The following is a 22,030-nucleotide window of genomic DNA, read 5'->3' as shown; positions in this document are numbered from 1 at the left end:
CACACTGGCGCAGCTTCGGCACAGGAAAGGCCGCATGTGGCACCAAGTTCCGAACATGGAAAACCACACACCTGGGAACACGAGCCCTGAAAACTGACTCCACAAAGTTGCTTTTAAAAATATATATATAACTAGAAAACAAAGAAACGCAAATGAAAGGAATAATGAGATGCCATGTTACGGCCTATTAAATAAACAGCAGCTCTGCTTCAGACAAGCTCCAATGACCAGAGGAAATGGGCCTGTTTTCCCATCGGTCCACACCACCACCTACCACCCCACTCTGGAATACTGTCCGGAACAAACCAGGCAGGCGTGCACGGTATCACTGCAAGGATGAAACACAGCTTCTCCCTTTTAAGTTAATACCCCACATCACCACGGCTTCCCTGGTGGCTGGGCAGTAAAGAATCTCCCTGCCAATGCAGGAGACACGGGTTTGATCCCTGGATCAGGAAGATCCCCTGCAGCAGGAAATGGGAACCCACTCCAGTATTCTTGCCTGGGAAATCCCATGGACAGAGGAGCCTGGCGGGCTACAGTCCAGGAGGTCACAAGGAGTCGGGCACGACTGAGACACTAAAGGACAAGCCACTCCTCAGACACCTGCCAGTCCCTGAGGCTGGTCTAAGCCCTCCCGTGGCTAGTCCTCAGCATGGCCTTAGGGGATGGGCTACCATTCCCATTTCACACTTGAGAACACGAGGAGCTAAGGGACTGGCCCAAATCCCCACCCTCAGGGGGTGAGGAACTGGGACTTATTGGGCGCTTCAGCCTCGGACCCCAGGCCGTAAACCTTTGACCACACACGGCCCCTAATTCAGATACCCATGTGACCGGGAGCCAGAGCCGCCCACGTGAGAGGGGGCTCGATGCAGCGCCTAGGGCAGGCAGATGGACATGTTCTCAGGCAAGAGCCCAGCGTTATTTCTTCCACACTTTTATAACTTCCTTAAGGGCTTAATTAGCCAAGGAAAGATACACAGAACAGCCCTCCAAGTAAGTGGAAGTGGAAGAAGACAATCGCTGCAGGTACACTTGTGGACTCTGAGGCACTGAAAGACAACGCTTCCGTCAGCCTTCTGCTCCTCACGCCAAGGCGGTAACTGGGCTCCTGGGCATCCGCCGCCAGAGCCTTCTCCCGCCAGCACAGCTGTCTCCTCTGCTGACAGCCAGGAATAAATGATGCTCAGAGGGAGGGTGGGGATGAACACAGTCCTGGGTCGGGCACACGTGGTTTCAGCCTCAGCTCTGCAACTCTGGGCAGGTGACCTGCTGTAGCTGTCTGCTCCCCACTTAGTAAAATGAGGTAACCATGCTCTCTGCCTCACACACTGGCGTTAGCTTGACCTGAGATAATGTCTGTACGCTGGCACGATGTCAACTTGGCATGGAGCTGGCACGGAGCCATCACTTAACACTAATGCCCAGCTCTTGCCATGGGCCAGGCACTGTGTGCTGAGTGTTACATAAATTAACCCATTTCCCGAGGTTCTAGAGTTTTTCCACGACTCAGAGAATCTTGATTTTGATTATTAAAATCCCTTCAGCTCTTGCTTGCCATTTTTTAGGGAGACTGTTCTAGAGCACAAGTCAGCTAACAGCAAAGCCGCAGGGACCAGAGTGAGACCGGTCAGCACATCTATGTGGATGAACGTGGCCTCTCATTCCATGGGAGCTGCCACAGAGATTTCCTGCAACCACCCTGGAGGCATGAGCCTGTTGATGATAACCCCTGACCCCTGGGTGCAGGGCATTCTTTCCAGGAACAAAAGGCAAGAGAAAGAGAATCAGCTAGCTCACTGCACACGCTTTCAAATACACAAAGTTCTAGGCATTTCAGACACACAAAAACTTTCGTGGTGTGTACGAAAGTCAGCACTTGTACACACGCCTGTCAACGACTCAGGATGGGCGTCAACTTAGCAGGAAAACAGCCTTAATTTACACATTTTGAAGACCCAGAAAGGAAGAAGGGAAGGACAGAATCTTTACTGAGCACCCTGGTTGAGCCGGGCACTGTGGTAGGTCCTTTCAGAAACTATTTTACTTAATCATCTCCTGGCTTCTGCAAGTTATTGTCGCCGTGTGAAGGAAAAAAGGAAACTGAAGCTCAGAGGGCTTGAGGGATCTAAGCAGTCTCGGACCCAGCAAGTGGTCTTCCTTACACACCTGGCCACCTGGTGGGGTGCAAATTTCACATTTCTATCAGAAAGCACTGTTCCTTGGAAAGGAAAACCCAGAGTGGCTGTGGTCTGGAACCAGTAGCTATGTGTCTCACATTCTCATCTGGCCCCTAGCAGAGCGGTATCCTTAACTGTGATCAACTCGGTAAGGAATAAAAGCCAACAGAGGAGCCCAGGACAGACTTCCAGGACAGACAAAGCAACATCGGGCGGATGTTATGTAAATTCAGAGTGCTACCCCGTCACCCCACCAACACCCTTCCCTGAATGGAGCTGGGCTGGTCAGTGATAGGGAGTCATTCAGATAGCCTGGGAAACTGAAATCACAGCAAGCTCATGGGACATCCTGAGGAGAGGGGCGTGCCCTGGGTACCTGCAGAGGGAAAGTATTAGTTGCTCACTTGTGTCTGACTCTCTGTGACCCCATAGAATTCTCCAGGCAAGAATACTGGAGTGGGTTGCCATTCCCTTCTCCAGGGGATCTTCCCAACCCAGGGATCGAACTCAGGTCTCCTGAATTACAGGCAGATTCTTTACCATCTGAGCCACCAGGGAAGACCAGCAGAGAAGCCTGACCAGAGATGGAAGGACAGAATTGGGGGCAGCACCCAGAAGGACAGAGAAGGGGTGCAGCCCACAACCCAGGGCTGCATGCACTCTGGAGTCAGTGTGTCGGGTCAGAACCTGCCTCTGGCACTTACAGGCTGGACCAGCACAGAGCCCTGGGCCTCAGGCTGCTCAGCTATGAAATGGGGACAAGGACAGTATCTTCCTCACAGAGTGCTCAGTGAGTAGTGCTTGCAACTGTCTTATCAATACTCATCACAACCTCTGAAAAGCACAGCTCGGGGGTGCAAGTGTTAGACCATGTCACTCGGGTGGAAAATGTTAGGAGGCTGCTTGGGGCCTTTCAATTTGATTTCACAGCATTTATTCTGTGATGGGCCCATGACACGGAGAGAGGGATGAGACAGGGGTCCTGCCCCTGCAGAGGGCATGTCTGAGAGGCACAGAGGCCAAGGAGCCCAGCACAGGGTGTCACGGCTTCTTGCAGGCCTGGGTGTGTACTCTGGCTCTGCTGCGGACCAGCAGTGAACCTCTCCAAGCCTCAGACTCTTCGTCTACAAGACGGGATAATTCTACAGCGTGTCTACACTACCCAGGGGTGAGGACTAAGGGGGAGAACGCGCGTAAGTGCTCAGGGCTCGCTATCTGGCCAGATGACTACAGAGGAACTGGCTATGAAGTGCTCAGGGCTCTGCTTCCAGAACACACAGAGTCGGCAGACGAGAAAAGACGCAGGCCAGGGCTACACAGGGGGAGAGAGAGAGGAGGGGGCACGTGGGTGGGATAGTAAAGGACACAGAAGAATGATCTTTGCAGAACAGGGCAGGCTTTCCAGGCAGGAGGAGGGGCACCAGCAAAGGCGTGGGGGTGGGAGAGGACTGTCTGGGAAGGGGCTGCGGTGGGGGGAGGCGGGAATGAGGGTGAGAACGACGAGATTCCAAAGGTTGCTAAACCAAGCAGAGATTTACGTTTCACTCTGCGGGAAGATCCCCTGGAGGAGGGCACGGCTACCCTCTCCAGCATTCTTGCCTGGAGAATTCCATGCAGAGAGGAGCCTGGTGGGCTACAATCCATGGGACAGCAAAGAGGCAGATGAGAGTGAGCACCTAACACTTGCACTTTTTCACACCACAGGCATCCAGGTTACCCGGGATGTGGAGGGCGGCCTGGAGGGAAGAAGGCCTGAGGGCAGTCTCCTGCCCTGGGGGCTTCACCTGCTCGGCCCCTCCCTCGCCCCCTTCCACTTCCTCTCAGGGAGGGGGAGGCGGGCAGAGGGACCTGATGGCTAAGGGCTCAAGAGCCACACTTGCTGTGGCCCCGCCCACCCCGCCCCAGCACATCCCAGCTCTATGACCCCAGGCAGGCAATCTGTGCTTCAGTTTCTTATCAGTGAAATGAGGAGAATGAGCAGCACTGACAAGATGGGGCGATAAAAGGATCAGAGCTGAAGAACTGACACTTGGCTCCGGGCCGGCAATTCTCTCCATGGGTCTTCCACCTCACCCCACCCCACCCCACAACCGACCACGAAACGGCTAACCAAGTGCAGGCTCTCCCCCAGGCCTTTCCTCCCCTTTGTCACGTCCTAAGGCAAGTCGTCAGAGTCGAAGTCTCTCTGGGTCGCTCTGGGGTCCTGACAGCACACAGGGCGCTCAGCCCGGCTTGGGAACCTGCGGAAACGGCCTCGGTCCGGAGGTTCAGGCGTCACTCAGTGCCTGGTGCGAGGACCACCTCCTCAACCTCTGGATGGATGGCTTAGGTCCCCAGAGCTCTTTGAACATGACTGACAGACGGAAAGGCCTGGGTAAAAACTACGGTGCTGAGCAGGAAGGCCACATCGGGCCTTTTCTGAGGGCTCTGAAACGGCACCGTTCAAGAATGAAACCTCACCGCGCGGCGAAGCCAGTCACTTCTCAGCCCGCTTGTGCCCCTCCGTGGCCAGGCTGCTCCCCGCAGGCCAGCCCCCGTGCTCACAAGCCCCAGCACTTGCCTTGGGGCTCTCCCAAGCACGGGGAGCCTTCTATTCTCATCCCCCAAACCTCAAAGCCATCAGTGGGCTACACCACAGAAAGTTCTGGAAGGACCATAATGACCTCCTTGGCAAGTCTACTGTTGTCTGCCCCTGTCTGATTCTCCAGGATCCTGCACCAGCCCCCCCACCTGCCCCCAGCCTGCTCCTTCCACTGCACAGCCCAGGCAGGCCCATCTTTCTGCTCATGGGGGTCAGTGGAGAGGCCAGCAGGTTTGAGCCCCTATTCCCTCCTGGGGGCACAGGGGAGATGGAGAAGAGGACTGGTTCCCCCCGCGGGCTACCCCTCGGGAGAACTGCCTCCACAAATGGGTGAAGTCACCCAAGGCCCAGAATTTAAGTCACAGGATTCTGCTCCTTTCTCTACTCTTTTAAGTCCCGTCTTTAATAGTTTTTTTTTGCCATATTAGAAAGTCTGTTTCTTTTGTCTTAATTAATGATGGTAATTACTCTTCATAGTTTAGCTAGTGCCCTTTAATCAATCTTGTCACTTTTAACTTAAAGAAATCACTATTTTTAACTAAACTGTTTTTCCCTCTAGTACAATTCATTGTCTAGGCTTTAAATTTTCCTGACAATCTTCTATTCTTTTCCTGTTTATCTCATCCTCTCTCCTCTCTGTTTCTGATCTCCATTCTTTTTAATTCCAGTTTTCTGGTTTCAAAGCTCTTTAAAACCTTTACATTTATTTTATTGCATTTTAATCCTTCTTGGTATGGCTCATTTCTCTTTTTTCTTAGCTTGTATACTTTAATCCTACTGTAACTTTTAAAATGTCCTCTTTTGCCATTTTAATGACCATAATTTAGTTTGCTATACCTTGTCAAGTGTTTGCTGGATTCAGCTTTAATTTTCATTGTAATTTTAACAGCTTTCTTGAGACATAATTCATATGCCACACAATACACCCGTTCAAACTATGCAAGTCAATGGTTTTTTTTTTTTGGGGGGGGGCACGCTTTTAAAAATTTATTTTTAATTGGAGGATGATTGCTTTATAATGTCCTGCTGGTTTCTGCTGTACATCAACATGAATCAGTCCCTGGTATACATGTGCCCTCCCTCCTGAACCTTCCTCCCACCTCCCACCCCACCCCACCCCTCTGGGTTGTCACAGAGCACCAGGTTGAGCTCCCTGTGTTACACAGCAACTTCCCACCAGCTATCTATTTTACATAGGCATGCATGCATGCTAAGTCGCTTCAGTCGTGTCCGACTCTGTGTGACCCTATGGACAGCAGCCCACCAGGCTCCTCTGTCCACAGGATTCTCTAGGCAAGAACACTGGAGTGGGTTGCCATTTCCTCCAATCTTACATATGGTTATGTATACATTTCAATGCTACTCTCGCAGTTTGTCCCACCTTCTCCTGCCCCAGCTGTGTCCAAAGGTCTGTTCTCTGTGTCTCTATTTATGTCCAGCAATTAGGTTCAAGTCAACTTTTTTTAGTGTATGTCGCAGGTATATGCACCCGTCACGAGTCAATTCTAGAACATTTTCATCCCGTCCTTTAGCTATCACCCCTCTGCGCCCCCACCGCAGCCTTTGGCACTTGTTGTCTACTTCTAGATTCCCTATTCTGGATTCTCCCCTAAAAGGAATCAGAGTAATGGCCTTTGGTGAGTGGCTTCTTCCTCTGAATGGCCTTGGCACGCTGGCTGAAAGTCAGCTGACCACAGAAGTGTGGGTTCATTTTTCTGGCTGTACTGCACGACATGCGTGATCTTAGAGGCCCCGTCAGGGATCGAACCTGTGCTCCCTGCAGTGGAACCAAGAGTATTAACCACTGGACGGCCATGGATTTCCCCACGTGGGTTTATTTCTCACTCTCAGTTCTATCCCACAGATCTCTAGGTCCATCTTTGTGTCAATAAGTACCATACTGTCTGGATTACTGCTGCTCTGTGGTAAGTTTTGAAATTAGAATGTGTGAGACCTCCTACTGGATTCTTCTTTTCCAGGATTGTTTTAGCTTTCTGGGTACCCTTCAATTCCATATGAATTTTAGAATCAGCTTCCCAGTTTCTAGGTGACACTTCCCAGGTGGGGAGGGTGGTAAAGAACCCGCCTACCTGTGCAGGAGATGCAGGTTTGACCCCTGGGTCCCAAAGAACCCCTGGAGGAGGGCATGGCAACCCACTCCAGTATTCTTGCCTGGAGAATCCCAGGGACAGAGGAGCCTGGCGGGCTACAGTCCATAGGGTTGCAAAGAGGTGGACACAACTGAGCAACTGAGCATGCAGGCACACATCAGTCTCTACAAAGATGTCAGCTGGGATTCGGACAGGAATTGTGTGGAATCTGAAGATCAGTTTGGGAAATAGGGGCATCTTAACAAAGTTAAGTCTTCTGACATAGGAATAGGGGCTATTTTCCCATTTACTTACATCTTAGATTTCTGTCAACCATCTTTTATACTTGTCAAGTATATGTTTGGCATTTGTTTTGTTTAATTATTCCTGTCTTATTCTTTTTGATGCTAATGCAAACAGAATTGCTTTCGGATTGTTCATTACAAGGGTATAGAAATAGAGCTGATTTTTGTATATTGATCTTGTTCTGCAATCATGCTGAACTTGTTTTTCTATTTTTGAAGAGTTGTTGGGCGACAGCTTAGGAAGAGCCCACATCATACACAGGGAGGTAAAGATGCTAGAACATTTCTTCACAGTTGGACTCACCTTGCCACTGAACCTAGAAACCTGCTAAATGCCTGCCTCAGTCATTCAGCCCCAGGGAACCCAACTTCTGTTAACTGCTTCCGACTGTGACCCTTTTCCAAGGATTACAAAGTTAACTTCTATTTCTCCTCCCTTCTGTTCTCAGCACAATTTAATAAACACAGAATGACTGCTAAACACTTGGAGAGAATAATCCAAAACAGATCAGTTCAGGGTGAATGTTTCCATTACTGAGGATTTTTTGCTTTTGCAAAACAGGTCACAGAGGCTTTCTGTAATGCATTTGAAATATGCCGAAATCCGAACTCTTTGTTTATGGGCTTTTAGAAACAACTCATATATAACCAGGCACACCTGTAAATTTACATGAAGCAATACATCATCTTTATTTATTATTTAAGTCTTGCTTACTCCGTAACAGCTGGGAGGAAAGGTTTTATGTTAATTTTGCAAACTGGGAGGACATACTTCAAGCCAGGAAAAGACGAAAACTGTGCAGTTATCTCTTGCATTAGGAAAGTCACTGAAGGGACACCTAAGTGAAATTAAATTCCCTAAACATTTAGTTAGTACCTGCTCTGCTTCCCTGGTGGCTCAGATGGTAAAGAATCCGCCTGCAATGCAGGAGACCTGAGTTCGATCCCTAAGTCGGGAAGATCCCCTGGGGAGGAAAACGACTACCCACTCCAGCATTCTTGTCTGGAGAATTTTATGGACAGAGGAGTCTGGCAGGTTAGGGTCCATGGGGTTGCAAAGAGTCAGCCAGAACTACAGGACTAATACTTTCTCTTTCTACCCTGTTCCCAGCAGACAATGCACCGGCGCTGGCTTCTCTGGTGGCCCAGACCGTAAAGAATCTGCCTGCAACGTGGGAGACCTGGGTTCGATCCCGGGGTTGAGAAGATTCCCTGGAGGAGGGCATGGCAACCTACTCCAGTATTCTTGCCTGGAGAATCCCCATGGACAGAGGAGCCTGGCGGGCAAAGAGTCAAGACACAACTGAGAGACCAAGCACAGCACAGGCATTAAGGACAGAAATTATGTGAGGGGTGGAGCCACCACCCTCAAGGAGCTCATGGCTTAGCTGGGAAAAAAATCACACAGAAAAACAACCGGAGAAGGGAGGGAGTCTCTCCATGAACTCGCATGGCTGAGAGGTAGTAAGTAACAAGATACCAAGCAGGGCCCTGCGGGGCTCCTGGACACAAAGCCTTTCTGTGTCCCCCATTTCTCTGATTACAGGAAACATCCTTCATTCAGCCTCCAAGACATTCCTTGAGTTCCAATGGGCTTATTTATCCAAGCAGGGGATGAACAAAGACTAGGGAGAAACAGAGTTAAGAGCAGCCTTGGGGCGAGGTTCTGTTTCCTCATCAACAGATACACACAACAATGTCTCCAAACCCCCTCCAGGTGGGAGTGCTTAACAGGATGGCATGCTGCCCACAAGCATGGAGACCCAGACCTGTTGGACCTGAAGGGTGCTGATGAAGACTCCTACTTGTGTGCTCAGCCATGTCCGACTCTGCAACCTCATGGACTGTCACCCGCCAGGCTCCTCTGCCCATGGAAGTTTCCAGGCAGGAATAACGGAGTGGTTTGCCATTTCCTTCTCCAGGGGATCTTCCTGCCCCAGTGACTGAACCTGCAGCTCTTGTGTCTCCTGCATTGGCAGGCGGATTCTTTACCATTGTGCCACTTACCTCACCATCAGTCCATCAGCAGAATGCAAGCCCTTCACTGCCTTGATCCATATCACCAACCCCCGACCACAAGCCTTGCACACAAGACCTCCCTGTTCCCCAGGGAAGGGGGTACAGTTCTTGAGAAGTCACTACTGTGTTCTTTGCCTGACAAAGAAATAAAGCCAGTCTTTCCTTCTCCTCCGTAACTCTGTTTCCCCATATTTCTGTTCAGCATCAGTGTACAGAGAGCCCAGGTACCGGCATCACATATGGGCATGAGATGAGCCTCCTGAATGGTCAGAATGGGCTCACTGAGTGTGTGCATGACAATCTAAAAATGCTGTCATCTCCTCAGCTTAGGTGTTTGCCCTCTTAACCTTACCATTGCCATCCTTAGTACCCAGTCAGCGCTGTGAGTCGTGCTCACCCTTCTTCCTGGCATTGGGCCTCGGGAAATGAGGGTCCCTCATCTTGTGACGTGAGCACACCTTGAAGCTTCAGGCAGATGACATACCAGAGTGAAGCCACTGTGGGTTACACAGCAGCAAACAGGGTGCGCTTGCTAAATGGGGAAGGTGAGTCCTCTCGACAGGGGGTGGCACCTCTCTGCCTCGCTAACTGCTACTAAAGAAATGCAGTTCAATGTTGCCTGGTTTTATTTTTTAGAGAGAATGGGAAAGTCTGACTTTGTAGGTCAAATTTCTGATTTTTAAATGCCAACAACTACAGTTAAAACAAACTCCATGAGGCCAACAAAATACACTGCCAGAGGGGGCCTAAAGGCCTTGCTCTGGGTACACTGTCTCCTGTAAGTCCCACAACACTCTGGAAAGAAGCCGTAGTATTATTCCAGATAATCCTGATGAGGAAAATGAGGCAGAGAGCGGTCAAAACTCAAAGGAAATTCCAGTAGGAAGTGACAGGACAAGAATTCCAACCCAGACTGTCTTACATCAAAGTCCATTCAGCTATCTGTTAGTTTCAAGGGGCAAGTTTGAATTTCTAGGTGAGACCATGAAGGGGGCAGGTGCAACTTCTAAGAGAATGACATAGCCCACAGACATGACATAAAATGATCAGAGTCAACTAGGTGCAAGGTCGTCTTCCACTAGACCTTCTGCCTCAGTGTAACATATCAGCACGCTGAACGACATACCCAGAGGAGCCATGACCACAAAGGTCAAAAGGGGGACTGTGGCACAAATCCTGGAAAGCCCCACTTCATCCCCCAAATAGCAGGAACACTCCTCCCATTCATTAGCCTATGTAACTACTCGCCCGCCCCTATAAAAACTGACCAACCCACACCCTGGTGCTTCTCTTGCCTTCCAAGAGGGCCCACACTCTGTCTATGGGGTGATTCCTCCCTGAATAAACCTTTTTCCACTTTATTATGGCTCACTCTTGAATCCTTTCCCATAGTGAAGCCAAGAACTCATATTGGCGACTGTCCCAGGGACTTGGATGTGATCTGGGATATAACCATCCTGTCACACCCCATTCTCTTTCCTATAACACAGGGACCTCAAACCATGGAGAAATCCAGCAAAATAAATAAATAAATGTATATATATCTGTATGTATTCACATATATATTTAAAGCTATTTTTCCCCTAGATTCATCTGCTTATATTTAATGCCTTTCTTTAAACGTGTGTGTTACTCGCTCAGCTGTGTCTGACTCTTTGTGACCCCATGGTCTGTAGCCCACCAGGTTCCTCTGTCCATGGAGTTCTCCAGGTAAGAATACTACGGTGGGTTGCCATGCCCACTCCAGGGGATCTTCCCAACCTAGGGATTGAACCCAGGTCTCCCACACTGCAGGCAGATTCTTGACCATTTGAGCTACCAAAGTGACTTTCTTTCGATAGGTCAGGAAATAAAAAAGCTTATTAGAGCCACAGGTCACACGATTTTCAGCATTCAGATAATCCTATTTCCAAGTCAAATGCTGGGTGGAAATCCCTAGCACACCTCTCAGTTCCTGGAGCCTTTTCTTGCCTGCTCAGGAGCCAGTGGGACTTCCCGCTCTCCTGTCCACCAAAGGCTGATGCTCCCCGACTCCTTCCCTTGAGGAATTCCAGTCATTCAACCAGTCATACATCTACTCAGCACTGAAGACACTTAAAAGATGAAGTCTGCTCAACGGGGGCTTCCCTATCTCCAGGGGCTCCTGGTTTCTATACACCTGTAGTGTGGTCATATCTGTGTGTTACCATCTCCGTCCCAAGACTTTAAGACACAAGGAAGTCAGACAGGGTGGGCAGTGATTCCGGTAACTGAAAGAGGAAGTAAAGGAAGACACAGCTCCCTCAGACTGGCAGTTCAGTCACTCACAAGGCACACCACCTCCCTCCTGCAGGCAGAGCTCTGATCTGTCCCCATTCAGCACACATTCTCCAGAGCTGTTAGCAGTCTCCTTAGGTTGCTTGCTATGCTCTAAGTTTTTAAAACTATACACCTTTTAGTTTTAACTGGTGTTTGCATCTTTTTATCCCATTTGCTTGGTCTTCTCTGTACAGATCACTAATCCTCACTCAGAATCACTGCCAGCACACAGCTTTCCCTACACACGTCCGCAGGCACTAAGCACCTAATGCTTTGTATGGACTCCTGCCCTCCTAGAGTCTGCCACAATGATTTCCCTTCATCATCTCCCCAGGGCTCCCCTTGTCCCCACTCTTTCTGGACCCCATGCTTTCCTGTCTCCTGGTCTGGTCTGTCATTTGATGGCATACATCCTCCAGTAGCTTCCTAAAAGGGAACTTGGAAGATGAGAGAGGAATTGTTTCCAGTCCGCTTGTATGAAAATGTTCTCACACCTTGTTGATGGTAAAGGTGAATAAAGATGTCCAAAGTGAAAGTCCATCCCCTTCAGAAAGTTGATGATGCTGCACCAAGGTCTCCAGCTTCTGTTACTACTGGGGAAGTTGGATATCTCCTCTCTGGAGGCTCTTCGGCCAGACTTCTGAAGTCTCAGTCTGTCAGATCTTGGTGTGGGTTTCTTCATGTTCACCAGGCTAGACGTCTGCTGGGTCTTTTGATCTAGAACTTGACTCCTTCAGATCTGGGGAAAACTCCACGTCTGTCATTTCCTGGCTGTCATCTCCTCCCTTCTACTCTCCTGAACACACTCCCTTCCTCCACCCCCAACTCAGCCCCGACTGTGTGGAGGCTGGATCTTTTCGGCTCAGCTTCGTATTTTCAACTGAACTCTCCTATTTCTATCCCTTTTGAGTTTCCTGGGGAGATTTTCTCAACTTTCTCTCACTGTCTTTCCTTCCACTAAATCTTTCATTGCAATGTGCTGTGCTTAGTCACTCAGTCATGTCCAACTCTTTGCAACCCCACTGACTGTAGCCCGTCATGCTCCTTTCTTCATGGGGATTTTCCAGGCAAGAATACTGGAGTCGGTTGCCACGCCCTCCTCCAGGGGAATCTTCCTGACCCAGGGATCGAACCCAAGTCTCCCGTATTGCAGTAGTCAGATTCATTTCTAAGAACTCTTCTATTTTCTGCATGTCCCTCCTTTATTTACAGCCTCTCGCTTGGTTTCTTGGATGCAGTATCTTCTCTTCCCCCTTTGTTTTCCTCTGCTCCTCACTTTGCTTCTATTTCCTAGGTTAATTTGTGTCTCTTACATTCATGTTAAGAGTTCTCAGCTGCTTGGTGAAACATTAAAATGCTGCATTAAAATATATTAAAAGACCTGTGCTTTGCAGGCTGGGGAGGAGGAAAGGGGAGAGAATGCCAGTGTGTGAATTTCCACGAAGGGTGAGCAGGCACGAGCTGGCTACTGTACTAGGAAACCCCTAAATTTCAGGATCTAGAAAACTTTTTCTCTTGGACTGGTCAGTTTCTACAGAAAAGAATCCTCCAGCTGCTGGCCTCGGGGACTGTGTAAGCTTAGCTGCCAGTGTTCCCGGGAGCCACGGGGGATTGCAGAGAGAACTCCTACCTCCCAGTGTGTGGATTACACATTGCCTGTTATCAGCTCTCTACCCTGTCTCCGGCTGCATCTCATGTCTGAGAGTCTCGAAAGCCTCCAGTGCATCTTCTCTCTTTTAAAAAACTTATTTACTTATGGCTGCAGCGGGTCTTCAGTGCTTCCTGTGGGCTTTCTCTAGTTGCGGCAAGCAGGAGTTCCTCTTTGTTGTGGTGCACAGGCTTCTCACTGCGGCGACTTCTCTTGTGGAGGCGTGCAGGCACTAGGGTTCGGGGGCTTAATAGTAGTGGCGCACGGGCTTAGTTGCTCCTCAGCATGTGGGATCTTCCCAATGTATCACCTGGCTTGGCAGGTGGATGCTTAACCACTGGACCACCAGGAAGTCCCCAGTGCATCCTCTCTGGAGGTACGTCCAAGGAATGAGGATTCACTGTAGGTGCTAAAGAGGAAAGATTGCTAAGCCACAAAGTCCAGACCTCTGTCTTTGTAGGAACTGGCTTGCTACCTGCTATACCAAGTAGGGGAGGGGACCTGGGGGGGGTGCAATGGCTCTTCAGACAGACTTAGCCTCATCCAAACTGGGGCTTTCAGAGGGCCCTGGTTTATCTCAGGTTTGAGGTTTCCATTCTTGGCTACTGTCCTGCACAGGCATTCAGCTTTCTAGTCTGCTTGGCCAGTTATCATTTATCCACCTGCCTCTGAGCACAAAAAAAGCTGACAATCTCCTTGCTGTCAAGTCCTGTCCTAATTTCTCTGTACGTGGGTTTATTCCTTTTACGTTTCTGTGATCGCTAGGGAGGCGCTGGGAAGAGTACAGATAAACACATCTATTCCTTCTGTCAACTTTGACTGAGAGTTATGACCCTCAGCTTTTTAAATGACTTTCGTTAATCCAGAGGGTGCATGGGGTAAAAATCAAGAACAGAGAAAAATCAAAGGACTAAAGGTTTTTAAAGTTTCATCGTCCATTGTCCTTAGTTTAACTTTCTTATAAGGTTCAAATCTCACCTGTGCCACTTTCTGACTGCTTAACCTCATGTACGTTACTCATCATCTCTTAATTTTCTTACCTTTAAAATTGTGATAATAACACCTACCTTGCAGGGCTAGAAAATGCAACCATGCAACACAGATTAGGTACTTTAAAAATACTGGCTGAAGAATGAATAAGAGGGTTTAGATAAGAAGAAAAATAGGAATTTGGTTTCTGGACACCAGGAATGGGAGATGTTGGAGGGACATCCACATAGACATGTTTGTTGAGAATGAGCACAGGTGTCATTCAGCAAACATTTCCTGAGTGCTTTATATATAGAAGGTCCTAAGACAGGCACTGAGGAATGAAAGCGTTGAATAAATAACGTGATGTCATCCCACTGCAGGGCAGAATGTGGTAAGAAGACAGGCTGGTGCTTAGAGGCGAGAAGTGAAAGCCGGCTGAGCAGCCCAGTGAACAGCTCAGACCACCTTTACCTTTCTTGGTCTTGCAAGGTCCGCGTTCAGGGTGGATCTCTTTTAAGGGAAGGGGCACCACTTTGGCCAGCCCCGCGTTCAGCATGTACTGGTACAGGCGCTTGAACGTCCTCTCGCACAGTCCCTGCAACATTTAAATGCAGTGGTTAGATACGAGCAAGCTATGTGAAACTACCAGAGGGTCATGTAAATGAACAAGTGGGGACCCAAGTTAACTGATGATCTTGAATGAAGAAACACTGGGGCACTAATGAGGAAATACGGCCCAGCCACCTTGTCCCGGGAACAAAATGAGTCTGGAGCAGCATAGAGACTGTGCTACTTTTTGATGATGAAAGGGGTAAAGAGATTTGCCTCAAAATATCCTGAAAGGGGTGAGAATGAGGCAGTTGGGGGCAGCACTTTACGACTTCCACCGTACACTTTTTCATAAGTGTTTTGGTTTCTTAACCAGGTAAGTGTACTATTAATTTCTGGGGGTGGGAGGCCATGCCACGTAGCAGGATCTTAGTTCCCTGACCTGGGATCAAATCCTTGGCCCCTGCAGTGGAAGCGTGGAGTCTTAACCCCTGAACCACCAGGGAAGTCCCTACTATTAAATTATTAACAGATATATGCAGACATACACACAACTCCCACAGGCAGTGGAAGAGGAAAAAAAAAAAAAATTAAAAAACTTTTAGGTTAAAAAGAAGAAAAAACCTTTAGGGACTTCCCTTGTGGTCCAGTGGAAAAACCAAAATAACCATATCTATTTCTAAAGCTGTCAGGGTTACCAAACAGCTGCTACCAGTGCAGGCCATATGTTTCCATCTACATGCGTTTTTTTCTTTTTTGGAAGAAAGTAATTCACTTGCCAACATTGAAAAGTGAGAGATGTCATGTTAAAAAAAAAATGAAAAAAAAAAACAAAAACAAAACACACAACAGATTCTGGCTTCTTTCAGAAAACAGGATGTGGCAACAAGTCCTAGCTTGTGGTTCATCACAACAGTAGCCAGCGGGAGGTGAGGACCAACTACTCCTTCAAGACACGCACGCCTGGCCCGGACGCCCCAGCCTTCCCCAGCCATCAGACCCCTTACGCGGTGAGGCTGAAGGTCAGTTCCTGTTTATCACCCTTTCTGTGCTGCTTTTCTCTCACGATAGCTAAGAGGAAAGTGAAAGATTTCTTGAATCCATACTGACGTCAAGAAAAATTTTTTGTTGTTTTTGGCTGCACCGTAAGGCTTCCAGGAATTCAGGTTCCCCTGGCCAGGAACGGAACATGGGCCACAGCAGTGAAAGCCCTGACTCCTAACCTCCAGGCCACCAGGGAACTCCCTCAAATAATTCATACCACCCTCCAGGCCACTAGTGGCCATTTGATTTTGCCCCCTCTAGATCAGCGAGGCAGGCGATCACCTGAACCAAAGGAGGTGCTGCTGAGAGTGGTCTGCGGCGTCTCCCAGGTTCCCTTTAACACTCTGCGGGGGGAGAGCGAGCGCATGGGCCAGGGCTGCTGTGGCCGCATACCCAAGATCGCCTCTCGGATGAGCCTGGCTGCTCGGCAGCAGAACAGATGGGCATCAAAGAAATACAGACGACTCGCAGACAGCACATCCAGCCCCCTGGCACGTCAGTGACACCTATCGTAAATCTAGCTGTGCCCCCAGCGCCGTGGAAAGGCCTTGCAGACACCCATCCATCAAACCCCAGCCCTCTACATACGGCCCTGAGCCCTGGACCACCCTACAGGGGAGCTGCCAAGGAGGACTCCCATGACCTGCCCGCAGGATGGAGGGTGGTGGGGTCCTTCCCTTACAGGGGGCTGCCATGGAGGACTTGCACAATCTGCCCAGCTAAGGAGAGAGGTTAGCCTCCCTCCCACTCCCCCCGAAAGACAGCATCCACACTCAAAGCATCCACCTCATCTGGAGGCTAATCATTTACTAAATCCTGCTCAGCCTTCTCTGACCCCTATTTCCAGCTACTGACTAGACATTAGTACCAAGTCAAAGTCCCAAAGATCTCCATACCCTATAAATCCTACAATCAAATTTGTCATGAGACTTCTTCCGTGATCCGGTGGCTAAGACTCCCTGTTCCAATGTAGGCAGGGGGGTGAGGGTTTGATCCCAGGTCAGAGAACTAAGATCCCACAAGCCCCACAGTGAGGCAAAAAAAATAATAACAACTGTTATATGCCTCATCCTTGAGCAAACTCACTCCTCTTTCTGAACTGTCTACTTCAGTCATACACTCATTCAACAAACATGGGCTGAGCGTTCACATGTGCAGGGCCGTCCTCTTGGTGGGTGGTCGGCACACAGGGTCCCTGCCAGCAGGAGCCCACCCTCAAGCTCTGGTCCACCCTAGGGAGGGGCTGTCATTCAAGCCAGACAACAGATTCCTTCTCCTTTGTTCCCCTCCCCCAACACTCACACTCTGGCTTCAGTCTCTCACCAAGTCACCCCCCTACCCTGAGGCCACAACATCCACCTCCACACTCAGCCTCCAACCTCCCCTCTCTGCCCACCAGCTTATCTCCTAATCATTCTTCTTCTGGACGTCTTGGTGGCTCAGGGGGTGAAAAATCCACCTGCAACGCAGGAGACCTGGGTTCGATCCCTGGGTCAGGAAGATTCCCTGGAGTAGGAAATGGCAACCCATTCTAGTATTCTTGCTTGGAAAATCCCATGGACAGAGGAGCCTGCTTCGCTCCTGTCCATGGAATCCCAAAGAGTCAGACACGACTGAGTGCACCCGTACTTCTGCGTCATCTCTACTTAGAAACTGCCACCAGCAATTCCTCAGGCTTAAGGCTGAAACCCAACTCCTCAGCCTGGCACTTGAGCCCTTCCTTATCTGGCCCCAATTTTCCTTTCCCGCCACCTCTCTTACTACTCCTGAGGAGCACCCTGCTGCCTGGCTGCCCTTGGGTCACTGCCAACCTCGGAAACCCCCAGCGCCTCCCACTGCCCCACGCCTTTGCTCCAGCCGGTCTCCCCATGTCTCCTCGGGGCTCATCTCATCTACGAAGCCCAGCACAGCTGGAACTCACTCTACAAAGCTTCTCCCAGCTCTCCTTTCACGGAGCTCAGATGCATCCTTCCAAGGAACAGTCCGGCCTGAGTGTGTTGTCAGCCTCTCCAATTAGACAGCTCCACGACAGCCTGAGACTGTCACCCCCGTTAATTTTTGTCACTGTGCTGCGGAATATAGTTCTGACTCCAAGTGGACACTCACTGAAGTATTTGTTGAGGGTTTCCCTGGTGCGTCCGTCAGTGGTAAAGAATCCGCCTGCCAATGCAGGTTTGATCCCTGATCTGTGAAGATCCCATGTGCTGTGGCGCGACTAACCCCTGGGCCATAATGACGGAGCCCACCCGCTAGAGCCTGCTGGCTGAAACAAGAGAAGCAACTAGAGAGGAGCCCCTGCTTGCCGTAACTGGAGAAAAGGAAGCACGAAGACCCAGCAGAGCCAAAAATAAACAAATTTTAAAAAATTAAGAATATTTGTTGAATGAATGAATAAATAAATGAATAAACAATGTCCAAATTCTGTCACTTAGCTCTTCCCCAGTCCTGACCTGAGACTGGGCCCACCCCCTCTCTCCACCCTCGAGTGACTCCACAGGGCAGAGGGTATCAATCTCCAGTGTCCATAGAGGCTGGACAGACAATAGAAAGAATACAGTGGGCAGGTATTTCTTCACTGAACGTGTAGGAGTCTCCTTATTCTTGACTAGGGTCTCTCAGGAAGAGGTCTTGTCAGTTTACCTTTTATTCCCCACTTTTGACAGATACTCAGATACTGAGAAATACTTCCTCCTCCTCAACAACAGTGCTCACAGAGAAACAAAAGGCATTGCCTACGTGCCTGAGAACTGACAGGAGGTAAGTAATGGACCTGGGGTGGGAGTGGAGAGGCCGGCAGGGGGGTCACTGGCCAGCGAACAGCCAGCTCCATACAGCTGCTGTCACGAGAGACCACAGGCCCAGGCTGGCCAGAGCCTCTGGTATTTCAAGCGAAGCTGATAACTTAAGATTTTGATGCAAAATCTCATTTCTTAAAAGACCCTACTGCTACACCAAAGTTCTTCTTAACAATGTGCAGGCCAGATCTGACCCACGAGCCTTGATTCATAATCTCTGCTTTTTTATTTTTTGGCTTCATCCTGTGGCTTATAGGATGTTAGTTCCCCAAGCAGGGATTGAACCCAGGCCCTTGGCAGAAGAGCACGGTGTCCTAACCACTAGACCATCAGGGAAGCCACATACCTTCTGTTTCAAACCGACTTGGGCATGTGATGAATTGAGCCGTAGAAGAGGCAGGTCTCCCTTCTCTCTGCACAGTGAGATCAGAGAGCAGGGCCTCCCCAGGGAAGCACAGGTGAGGAGCTAGGATCTTCCTGGAGGCTGTCATTCGACTGCAGGCTCTTCTGGGGACTAATTACTGCTGCTGCTAAGTCGCTTCAGTCGTGTCCGACTCTGTGCGACCCCATAGACAGCAGCCCACCAGGCTCCCCTGTCCCTGGGATTCTCCAGGCAAGAGCACTGGAGTGGGTTGCCATTTCCCTCTCCAATTACTATGACCCTGCAAACCTTGACTTTAGGTCCTACCGTTTAACCTGCAGGACAATCTTATTTTCTTCCCATTTCCAGTGTCGGCTCTTTCCTAACTTCTACCAAAGAGCCTCACTTCAGACAGGAAGCAGTAGCCCCCCAACCCCGGTGCTTTCTCCCCTCACTCTCTCTTCATCACTGCCTCGGTTCCTGGGTCCAGAGATGAAGCAGGTCCGCCCGTAACTGCTCTTTTCCTTGTGTTGTCTCACCTCTTCTCAGTACAGTTACTCCGCTATTTCAGTATAAAACTGGAAACAGGGGATTTCCCTGGTGGTCCAGCCACTAAGATTGAGCTCCCGATGCAGGGGGCCCAGGTCAGGAACTAGATTCAATGTGGTGCAGCTAAGAATTTGCAAGCCACAACTAAAGGTCCCTCAAGCTGAAACTGAGATCCAGCTTAGCCAAGAAACAGAGGAAACACACAAACAAACAAATCTTTAAAAAAAACAAAACCTGAAACAGGAGGGAAGGGGGCAGGGCACAAACTTTAAAAGAATGACACAGCCCAGGGACATGACACAAACTGATTAGAACCAAACTAAGTCCAGGATGGTGGACGAGTGGACTTCCACTAGACCTTGAGCCTCAGTACGTGCCCATCATCACACATCAGCAAGCTCAATGACACACCCACAGGCGCTATGACAGTTCTGAGGCTAACAGCAAAGGCCAAAAAGTGGGTGGTGACCCAGTTCCTGGAAATCCCCATCCCTTCCCCTGAAACAGTTGGAATAATCCTCCCCTTCATTAGCCTATGAAACTACCCAGCCCATAAAAACCAACTGCACCACATTTCTGGGCTGCTCTGCCTTTGGGGACGGCCCACACTCGATCTGCGCAGTGTGCTCCTCTCTAAGCAAATCCACTTCTTACCTCTCACTTCGTCTCTCACCGAATTCCTTCTACAAGGAGATATCAAGAAGCTGAGCTTCAGGTCCCAATCTGAGTTACACGGTTACAATGCCAGTGGGAAGAAAGTTACAAGCCTGATTATGAAATGAACTGATTATGAAAGTAAATCTTAATGCCCAGATTCACCGCTCCACAGGAACTTTTATAGCTGGACTTGGCACAAACCCCAGGGGAAAACCAAGGCCACCCAAGAGCGGGAGGGGTTTAAATGAAAGACTGAGCCCTTTTTCACTCTGTATAAACCAAAGGAAAACCCTGCTCGTTTCACGAGGGGCTGGGGGTGGTCAACTCCGTAATAGAACTCTTGACTGCAATGCATGGAGCCTTCATTTGACAAAGATGCCCACAGGGGCACGGATGCATTCAGCCCCGCACGAGGGCAGCCAGCAGCTCACCAGTTCCTCCCTCAGCTTTCCCAGGGTCTCAGTCCGGTTATTCCGTGCGCTCAGTAGAGTTGAAAGCTTCTCCATGAGGATGTCGTATTTGCTCCTCCTGTGAGAAACACAAAACATTTCATTTTTTTAGACCTATTAGTGATGACTGCCTATTTTTTAAAAGATGTCAAGGTTTACATGACAACATATCAAACTACAGAACTTTGGTCTTCAGTCTCAAGAGAACAACTCCTGTCCTTTACAGCGGGAAGACTGGGGGCGGCAGGGGCGGGGGGAGGTCTGAGTGGTGCAGTCACACGGCCAAGGTCACCTAACTAGCAGCAGCGTACAGACTGCACTCTGTGGCTAAAACTTTCAGGAAATGATTGTTTAAAATGCTTACATCTTTTGATCATACTGAAGAATTTCTTTAATTTAAAACAGAGAAAAACTGGTTTGGGAAGTTTTATTTGTGGTCTGTGCTATCCCTCAATGGGTCTTACAGATGCTAAGAAAAAGATTAGAATAATCATGGTTAACAGGAAATAAACTTATAAGGAAAGATACTTTTCCCAAGAAGGTAGAAATTTTTTAAAACAGGGCTTATGTCAAATGAATAAAGAAATCTTTAGATGGTTATTAAAAATGGGATAAATAAAATGGATATTTATGTGATTTAAACACAGGGTTTTGATATTACACTTCCTAAGGTTAAATGCAACAACAAAAAAGGATGTCCCCACTGGTCCTCAACATTAAAAGTTAAATAAGTCATTCTATTTACCATTTACAGTTTATGTACCGCTTATGTACAGTTTAAATATGTACAAAACTCTATAAGTATAAATATAAATTTGGGCTTCCCTGGTGGCTCAGTGGTAAAGAATCTGCCTGCCAGTGCAGGAGATGCAGGTTCGATCCCTGGGTTGGGAAGATCCCCTGCAGAAGGAAATGGGAACCCACTCCAGTATTCTTGCCTGGGAAATCCCATGGACAGAGGAGCCTGGTGGGCTACAGTCCACAGGGTTGCAAGAGTCGGACACAACTTCGTGACTAAACAACAACAAATAAATATAAATTATATAAAGGGAGGGCTTCTCTTGTGGCTTAGCTGGTAAAGAATCCGCCTGCAATGTGGGAGATCTGGGTTCGATCACTGGGTTGGGAAGATCCCCTGGAGAAAGGAACAGCTACCCACTCTAGTATTCTGGCCTGGAAAATTCCACGGACTATACAGCCCATGGGGTCGCAAAGAGTTGGACACGACCGAGCAACCTTCCCTTTTACATATAAAGGGAACAAAAAAACTTACAGAGATAGCCAACCAGCAACTATTTGGGCCAAAGGGCCTAAGTTCCTTGGCTCAACCCTACTCTGGGGATCCCTTTATATAAACTGATAAAATGGACAGGAAATAAAAGAAGGAAAGAAAAACTTCTGAAACTTCTCCTGTAAGAACCAAGCTTATTGATTAGGTCCTAATGAAGACCAAAGTCAAAAGGTATCAAAGTAGACAGAATTGAGATCAAAGTGTATAAAATTGGTATATTTAACTGGGCTTTATTTAAG

The 22,030-nt window shown here is 48.9% G+C and overlaps 1 protein-coding gene across 1 annotated transcript in view; it reads right to left on the bottom strand.

Annotated features, from left to right (window-relative positions):
* Nucleotides 1-22,030, bottom strand: part of GTF3C1 (general transcription factor IIIC subunit 1) — a 79,005-nt gene that overhangs the window by 45,404 nt on the left and 11,571 nt on the right. Inside the window, exons 5-6 of the mRNA XM_068967027.1 lie at nucleotides 20,483-20,579; nucleotides 14,568-14,691 (exon numbers count right to left, since the gene is read on the bottom strand). Coding sequence (XP_068823128.1) covers nucleotides 14,568-14,691; nucleotides 20,483-20,579 — 221 coding nt within the window. The remainder of the gene's footprint in view (nucleotides 1-14,567; nucleotides 14,692-20,482; nucleotides 20,580-22,030) is intronic.

Source organism: Capricornis sumatraensis, chromosome 3 (genome assembly GCF_032405125.1).
Source record: "Capricornis sumatraensis isolate serow.1 chromosome 3, serow.2, whole genome shotgun sequence".
NCBI lineage: Eukaryota > Metazoa > Chordata > Mammalia > Artiodactyla > Bovidae > Capricornis > Capricornis sumatraensis.
The sequence above is the reverse complement of the archived record's forward strand: the minus strand, read 5'-3'. Positions and strand labels throughout refer to the sequence as shown.